At 33.0% G+C, this 8,795-nt stretch overlaps 1 protein-coding gene across 1 annotated transcript in view; it reads left to right on the forward strand.

Moving 5' to 3' along the window:
- The first annotated feature begins 4,597 nt into the window (after positions 1 to 4,597).
- LOC136043965 (uncharacterized) overlaps positions 4,598 to 8,795 on the forward strand; it is a 39,148-nt gene continuing 34,950 nt past the window's right edge. Inside the window, exon 1 of the mRNA XM_065729046.1 lies at positions 4,598 to 4,791. Within this exon, the coding sequence (XP_065585118.1) occupies positions 4,647 to 4,791 (145 nt within the window). The 5' untranslated portion in view covers positions 4,598 to 4,646. The remainder of the gene's footprint in view (positions 4,792 to 8,795) is intronic.

Genomic DNA, 8,795 nt, shown 5'->3' on the forward strand with positions numbered 1-8,795 from the left:
TCTCTTGCTTAATTTTTGTTCGTCTTCTTCGCGTTTATGCCGAATTTATCAACACTTCGAAAGGTGTGCGTTTCGATTTTTCATATTTATGACATACCGACCCATCATTGAATTCGAACTATTCATGAATTTATCAAAAAATTTATGTTTACATGAAAATCCATTGCACAAACTTGAGAAAAAGAACTTTAACTAGATAATTTAGCAAACTTTTCAAGATGTAGTTCTTGCGTGGACAGAAAAATGCACTTCTGAGTTGTTTTTTTTCTTCCTGTTGACTGTGGATCTGTTTTATGTGTGTGTTTGTGTGTTGTTTTTTTTTTCTATATGCCGACGAAAAAATTAAGAAGCTAATCATTAAATAAGAGCTAACAATTAACATGGACTTTAGTGTGATTAAATAAAAAAAACAAATTTTTTTTAACTGAAAGTAAGGAGCGACATTAAAACTTAAAACGAGCAGAAATTACTCCGTATATGAAAGGGGCTTTTCGTCCTCAACGCCTCGCTCTTTACGCTAAAGTTTGACTCTTTCTCTTAACTCGACTTCTTAAAAATTTAAAAAACTTATTATTTTTAAACTTATTATTATTATTTAAAAATTTAAAAATTTAGAATGAGCCCTTTCGCGACATTCTAGGACCACTGAGTCGATACGATCACTCCTGAAAAAAAAAAAAAAAAAACAAATAAACACGCATCCGTGATTTGTCTTCTGGCAAAAAATGCGAAATTCCACATTTTTGTCGATAAGGGCTTGAAACTTCTACAATAAGGTTCTCTGATACGCTGAATCTGATGGTGTGATTTTCGTTAAGATCGTATGACTTTTAGGGGGTATTTCCCCCTATTTTCTAAAATGAGGCAAATTTTCTCAGGCTCGTAACTTTTGACGGGTAAGACTAATCTTGATGAAATTTATATATTTAAAATCAGCATTAAAATGCGATTCTTTTGATGTAACTATTGGCATCAAAATTCCATTTTTTAGAGTTTTGGTTACTATTGAGCCGGGTCGCTCCTTACTACAGTTCGTTACCACGAACTGTTTGATCGTCATTTCATCATGTCATCCATAGCAGCTTAGGATACAAGGCCGTATCCAGGTTTTTTGTTCAGCGAGGTTAGGGTTAAATGGACGAAATAAATAAGAGTGTCAAATATGGACATGTCCTTTTATTAGTAAAACAAAAATATAAAACAAAGGCTGTAAATATTTCAAGGACACGGTCGGTCATCATCATCAGTGAAGTTACCAACGTATCAAAATTGAAACAAACTATATTTATGCTAAACAAAATAATCACTTCAGGGTAAAAGCAGGTTACCAGTTCATTGACTTTTCTTCAAAATTGTAGGTCAAAGCAAGTTACCCGTCAAAGTATATTTAGAGCCTTTGTTTTACATTTTGTTTTGTTGTCTAATAAAAGGACCTGCCCTATTTGGAACTCTTATTTATTTCGTCATAGAAAATGCTGTGTTGTCTTCGAAAAAGAATACCAACGAGGGATAATTTTTTGGTTCGAATGAGAGGTACAAAAAATACTATAAAAAACACGTCAAAACTTGTTTATATGCATATTTGTAACGTTTGTACGAATTGGTGACTTTTTTAGGGGGAGGGGGCAAAATAATAACTCCCTCCTGTGTAGTACCTTGATAGGATCACTTTATGTTTGATTGGTTTTTTTTTGGGGGGGGGGGGTACAATGAATTTTTTCGGGAGGGAGGTAAAAAGAACTTTACAAAACGTGTTAAAAATTTGTTTATGTTCATTTTTTTCAAGTCGGACAAACATTTTTGGGGGTGGGATTAAACCTCCTGACTCCGCTCTCCCTCCCTGGATGCGGCCTTGGAATTCGTAGTAATTTCTTTTCGCTTTAAATTAGAATTATTATACGGCTTCATTTCTGCTTGGTTTTGATCTCCCGAAAATTCCTATTCGTTAAAAAACCATCCTACGTTTGAACAACACAAGAAATCTTGCTTTTATTTTCTCCATTGCTTTTCTATTTTCTCTTATAAAGTTTTTATAAATATTTCACAGTTGTGCTTTTCTATTGTCTCAACAATTTTACACCATAACAATAACATTTATAGTGTAACAATAATACCGTAATAAGAACAAACAATTTGATGCATGTTGAAATAACATGGACAAGACTACAAAAAAGTATTGGCTCAATATTGAACCATCAGAATTACTACAAATATTTGCAAGAAAAACTATGACAATGATTTTTTATGGTAAATAAGCAAGATTTTGTTGGAATTGCGTTTTTTTAAGGAAAACTCGCTATTTTTCAAACTTCCTCTTTCTTTTATGATTCCTTCTTTTAGATTCAGCGCCGAAAATTTTATTTCTGCCCTAGAAAAAAAAATTGTTTTTGTAGATAAGGTTCCGTTTTCAATTCTTTTGTTGCCATTTGTAGACTTCTGTTGCGTCCATACAGAAGTATGGACGCTATTTTGAGACTTCCGTGGTACATACAGAAGTATGTACCACTTCTGAGACTCCTGTTGCCTTCTGTTGCCATTTCAAACTTGTAGTGTGCGCTGTAAAAACTAAACAACGGTACTTGTGCATTATTTGGTACATACTCGAGAATGTGGATCAAACACTCTCTGACAGAACAAATGGGAAATGTATAATTTGGGCTATATATTTGCACATCGTGGGGTGGGGGCAAAGTATTTGGACAGTGTGAAGCTAAAAAACAATTCTTACTTCATAATATGCAGAATAATTGAAGCGAACACATATTTCATGCAAACCAACTATACTTTACCCCCCCCCCTCCCCCAATTTGCAAATATATTGCCCAAATTTGTCTCTAAGGTATTATATTTTTATAATATTTTGGTATATTTCATAAGGATTAACCAAACTTCATTTCTCGAGTGTGTACGAATAATGCACAAGTACCGTTACGGTATTCCCCTTAAGCGTGTTTTCGCGTCAAAATGATTATGCACAATAAAATTATATATAATTTAAATGAAATTTAATCAATATTTATTAAAACTAGCGCATAATTAAATTATAATTTAATTGGCTAACTATAATTTAAACATCTAAATGGTCATCGGAGGACCGTCTTCTTGCGAGAATTTTGAAAATTTAACAGATGAAAAACTAAAATTTCAGCTAAGATTTGAAACGACGATATATGTTGGCGACAACCATTTCTTCCCTAACATTTGGACTTGTTCAGTCCGGTCAGAGTAAGAAGTTTACATCGGATTTCTGTTCAATTAATTTCTGTTCATTTTAAGCTAGAATTATTATGTGACATAATTTCTGCTAAGTGTAGGTCTCCTTAAAATTCCTGTTCAACTGAAAAATATCCTAAGCCCCTCACTCAATTTTGATACGTGTGCACCTATATATAGCTATCAAGAAATTTCGGTTTTATTTTCCTCCAAGCTCTTTCTGGTGAATATTTCATAGCTGTACTTTTTGTGGTATAAGCAATTTTATACCGTAACAATAACATATTGTACTGTAACAATAACAATCATTTTATACCTGCAACAATAATATTGATCAAGACTACAAAAAAAAACTTATAAAAAGAAATTGAATCTTCTGATATTTTACAAAGAATAGGCAGAAAAACATAATGGATAACGGTCTTTTATGTATAATTAATAAATAATAATTGTATTCGACTTATTATATTGAACATTATGTTATATTACGTTTACTATGTTTTTTTATTTATGTGTAATTAAATAAAAAGCTTCAATTGAAAATAAAAGCACCATTAAAACTTAAAGTGAACAGGAATTATTCTGTATATGGGGGGAGCCCTTTTCTCTACCATTACTCTTTGCGCTAAAGTTTTAAAGTTCTTTTGAAATACTTCACATCCAAATCCAACGGCCCTTGTGTTTCAGCAGTCGTTCTTAAGGCCTAGCGGAAATCCAAGCATTTTACTCCCTAGTCAATTCTTTTTCAGAGGCGACAACTAGGTCAAAGACAAAGTTATCAGTTTTCTTCTTCGCTTCAACTAAGACAAACATGAGAAGGTTAAACTTAAAGGGTTTCTTATTCAAAATTATGATTAGGCGCAGGTTATCGTTAGCAATTCTTCTTGTAATTATTTACACAATATATTTTTTATATATATTTATTAATCGGCAGTTTAATGTCGTGGCATGGCGTACCTGCATCTTAGTTTGTTTCACGAAAGAACCTAACTTCACTTATTGAATGTGTTCTGAATAAGTACCGTTTAAACTTATAAAAGAAAGACTCCCTTGTTATTCAAGGACCTTCTTCTTACGCGGATTTCGATATTAAAAATTAAACACGCGTCTGAACATTTCAGCTAAGACCTGAAACAATGTTTGACACAAAGACATATATCCTCCCCAATAATTTTTCCAAACGTTTGGACCTGTAACTACTGCGTTTAATCAAATTTCTCTGTCCAAATCTGTCTAATCTGTTATCCCTGTTCGGTCTGGTCAAAGTGAGAAGTGTGGGGGAAAATTGTTCCTTATTTTCAATTTTAATGTGTCCAATTCTCAAATTTGTGCTGTTTAGCAACTACTGGAATTATTCTTTAATCACATAAATAATTTTAGATGGCGACTTGGCTGCATCATTTCCACTTAATCATGCTGCGGCCCGTCACAAGATGGCGGTGCGACCTAAGCGTGCTCATGTGACATCACGTGCTCGGCATTTGCAACATCTTGCTTCAGTTGAAGAAATAAAAACCAACTCTGAAGACAAACAAAATGAGGAAAGAAAGTCTAGACCACAGGGCCTCCCCCCCAGAGGTCAGTAATTTTTTTCTCTCTCTTTCTCTTAGATTGTATTCAGGCATATTCTTTTTTTGGTCCGTCAAATCAAATCGGAAAAATTTTACAGAAAAAGAAAATAATTTTGCTTATTTCTACAATTCTATTTTGTAAATCCATTAAACTCATGTTTTTTATGTGATTGTCTTTTTTCTTCTTTTTTATCTTTGAATATTTTCATTTGGTTTTATTTTCTTTTTTCTATTACTTTTCTTTCTTTTTTCCTTCATCTTAAATTAGTCGTTTTTTTATTGCCACTACAATTTTGCTGCTTGTTCTATCACTTCTTCCTATTCTTTCGGCTTTTTTGACGCATTTTAGGCTCTAATTTCGTTGTTATGTTATTTCTAACGTTTATGTTATGTTATCTCTAACTTGTATACTCATTTGAATTTATTTCTTCTTTTCTTTTCCTTGACAAAAAAAAAATATGGGATTTGACTACACAGTCCCTACCGGCGGTGCTGATTTCCATTTCATGGCCCTTCAGCCAGGAAGTGGAATGGGGGGGGGGGGTGGAGGTTAATCATCCTTTGCTTTCCCACAACCTTCCTGGTTACTATTCAGGCAATACAAAAAATGTTCAGGCAATATGAATAATATCCATGTGACACTCTTGATAGTATCACATCTTGTGTGAACATCTTTACCTTTCCTTTTGTTACTCCGCTAGTGACATTGTCTTTTTAATGGTAAATAAAGTTCATCAATTCATTCAATGTATAGAACACAAAGGGGCCCCTAATTTCCGTCGCCTTGTGGACATCTCAGAACACCACTTATGTTGTACAGGTCTCCCACGAATGGAACAGTTTCTACCAAGCTCGGCACACCCCACCTGGTGTAGGCTACGTGATTTTTCTATATAGAACTAAACAGAAAGTACAAAAAGCAACCCAAAAACAAAGTAGAAATTAACCAAAAGTGGAAAACAAAGTAGAAAGTAATAAAAAAAAACAAAGTAGAAAGTAATCAAAATTAGAAACCAAAGTAGGAAGTACCCAACGTAGAAAGTAAATAAAGAACAAAATAGAGAGTAGAAAATATCCAAAAGTGGAAACCAAAATAGAAAGTAACCAAAAAATTGCAGAAAGCAGAAAGTAACCAAAAGTAGAACCCAAAGTAGAAAGTCACCAAAAGTAGAAACCAAAGTCAAAAGTAACGGAAGTAGAAAGTAACCAAAAACAAAGTAGAAAGTGACCCAAAAACCAAAGTATGTATGTATGTATGTATATGTTTATTTCCCGTCATATTGCAAAAACATACAAAACTGACGGAGTAATACGAGAAAAAATAAAAGAAAAGAAAAAAACACAATTCTAAAAACGAAGTCAAATTCAGCATGTATAACATGAAAAAAACTATCGGAAAACACTTAGCAAAGTGATATTACTGCCCAGGCGTGTTATATAACCCTCAATTCGCTTTTTTACTCTACGCACTGGACTAGCTACTCCGTAACGAATTGATAGAGTTGCAGTACTGGTCATTAGAGGCAATTTTAGCAGATATTTTGCATATTTGTAAAAACACTTCTTTATGTCGCTGACATCTGTCTGCTAGAAAAGAGAACAAAATGGGACAAGCGCAAGCAAATAGGGAACTACAGAAGCATTATATAAAGTAGAACACCTACTTGGTAGAACCAAACAGAAAGAAAGAAAGGTCCTATATTTCCGTGTTAAAATTTTTCCTTAGTTCAATTAATTTATTTTTGTGAAGTTTTCGTCAGTCAATCACGTTATTAGTTACCGTTGGAGGGGAAAGAGTTCATTTTGAAAATGAGTTAACTTTTGCTTGCGGTTAAGTAATACTGATAGATAAATTTAGACAGACAATGATCTGCAATTTCTGGAGAGACAAAGAGAAATACTAACCCTGCAAAAAGATTTTAAATAATGACATTTTTGGCGAAAAACTCGTTTTCCTTTATGGAGGAACCATCATTTGCTAATTAGTTTAATATTCATTAATTTTAGAGAATTTCTCAAAGTGTGAAGTTAGAAATTTTATTTAAATTTTATTAAATTTAATCAAAAATTTTATTTTGGGTCCCAAATTCTATTTTTGATCAAACGATTTTATACAGCACAATTATGTCATTCGTCAATAAATACATTTGATTTTAAGGAACTAGTACTTTTTTTTTATTTGAAGGATATGCAAAATCTGTGCTAGGATTTTCATTTTGAGCTGGCAAAAAAATTTCATTTTTGGTAAAAAGGATTTTATTTTGCAGACTTAGATAAGTTTTTAATAAGTTGTTGTTTTTTCAGGTAACCATAATTTTTTTCAATTAGAAAGATATACAAAATCATCTGTCCATAGCCGATTTCTACAAGACGTTAGATTTTTTTTGGAGAAGGATATAAAAATAAAATTCGATAAAAATAACATTATGATACGCATTTATGTAATTTCTCAGTGTTCATGGGCTTGGAATTGCCACGCCTACCTGTTTGCGCCACCTTTAATTATTTCTTCATTAATATATCTGCTTGAATTGTAAAATTTAAATTTAGTTTTTTCTTGCGTCACCATATCTTTTATTAATTGAATTTGCATGCTCAAGCAATAATTTGATGGTTTTGGCAAGGTGTGGCAACGTAGATGAGACACTGGACTGGCATTTGCGCATCTTAATTTGAATATATACCATAGTATACTTTAATGTGTAACTGGCATGCACACACAAATTTACCCTGCATTCTTCGGGGGGGGGGGGGGTATAAATGCTAAAAATCACCGTAGACATAAAGCTTGCTGTGTTAATTCAAAAAAGTTGTTAGTTGGCAGCAAGTCATAGATTTTATGGCAAATAGGAGGTCTCCGGGTGTCATTTGTTTAAAAAAAATGTCTAGTTGGAACTTTTTTTCTAATTCTCGATTTAAATTCTAACTTTTAATTTTAATTATCAATTTATTATTATTTTATTGTTTTTTATTCCAATCTGTATCGATATTTACTGTTATCGTTATGTACATCACAGCTTAGATATACAATATAGTTATGAAAACTCCTATCTTGCCCATGAGAATCTTTTGGTACAGAGCTCTGAACTTGGCGCCTCCTAAATCGTACTACAACACCATAGAGGGGAACGCAATTTTGTTTTGTTGGTCCAATTGCTCCGATGTTTTAGATTCAGACTGCCAGTTTCCTGTCTCCAGCCGCTAGCATCGCTACCGCGCACTGTGTCCCAAAAATAAATCGAGTTTTCATAACTGTATTGTATATCTAAGCTGTGATATATATCGATATCTGTTATATCTACTCTATTTTGTTGTCACAAGAAAATGAAACAAAGCCATTTATAAAGACTAATCAGAATTCCACGAGAGCTCTGGAGGTCCGTGGACCTCCGGCAATGAACGATATTGACTCATGAGGAGCAATATAATATAATCAAGGTTTGATGTGGTAAAAGGTTCCGATAGATATCGATGTGGAAAACCAATTAAATCGATTCCTTTAACAGCTGCAAAGCAAAATATTAACAAAATGGGTTTGGATTATTCCATAAAGTATTCTTGGTATAAAAAAGGGGGACGGGTATGGTTCTGAGTGTAACAAAGATATCTTATAACATCTTTTGAATTACCAGACATGAAAAAATAATTATTTGTATTGTTTTTCCTGGGCTGTAAAGTCGCTTTTCTCAGGCTTTTTCTTGGGATTTTAGATTACTTGTGTGCTTGACAAGAGTGTTTTAAATAAATGAGTGGACGAGGGTATAATTCTAAGGTTGACAATATTTAGAAATATTCTTTCAGAAACATCATTCAAAAATAATTATCTTTTTTTTCAAAGTGATGGATTTCCAATAAAAAAAAATAAAAAAAAAAACATTTCATCCAAAATCGTTCGAACAAATCGACGAAACTGCCGATGATCAATTCAAGATGAGATTTACCTGACGCCAAGATCCAGCTAACTCTAAGCTATTGGAACATTTCATTCAAGTATTTATTAACTCCAGAGCT

Source organism: Artemia franciscana, chromosome 2 (genome assembly GCF_032884065.1).
Source record: "Artemia franciscana chromosome 2, ASM3288406v1, whole genome shotgun sequence".
Taxonomy (NCBI): domain Eukaryota; kingdom Metazoa; phylum Arthropoda; class Branchiopoda; order Anostraca; family Artemiidae; genus Artemia; species Artemia franciscana.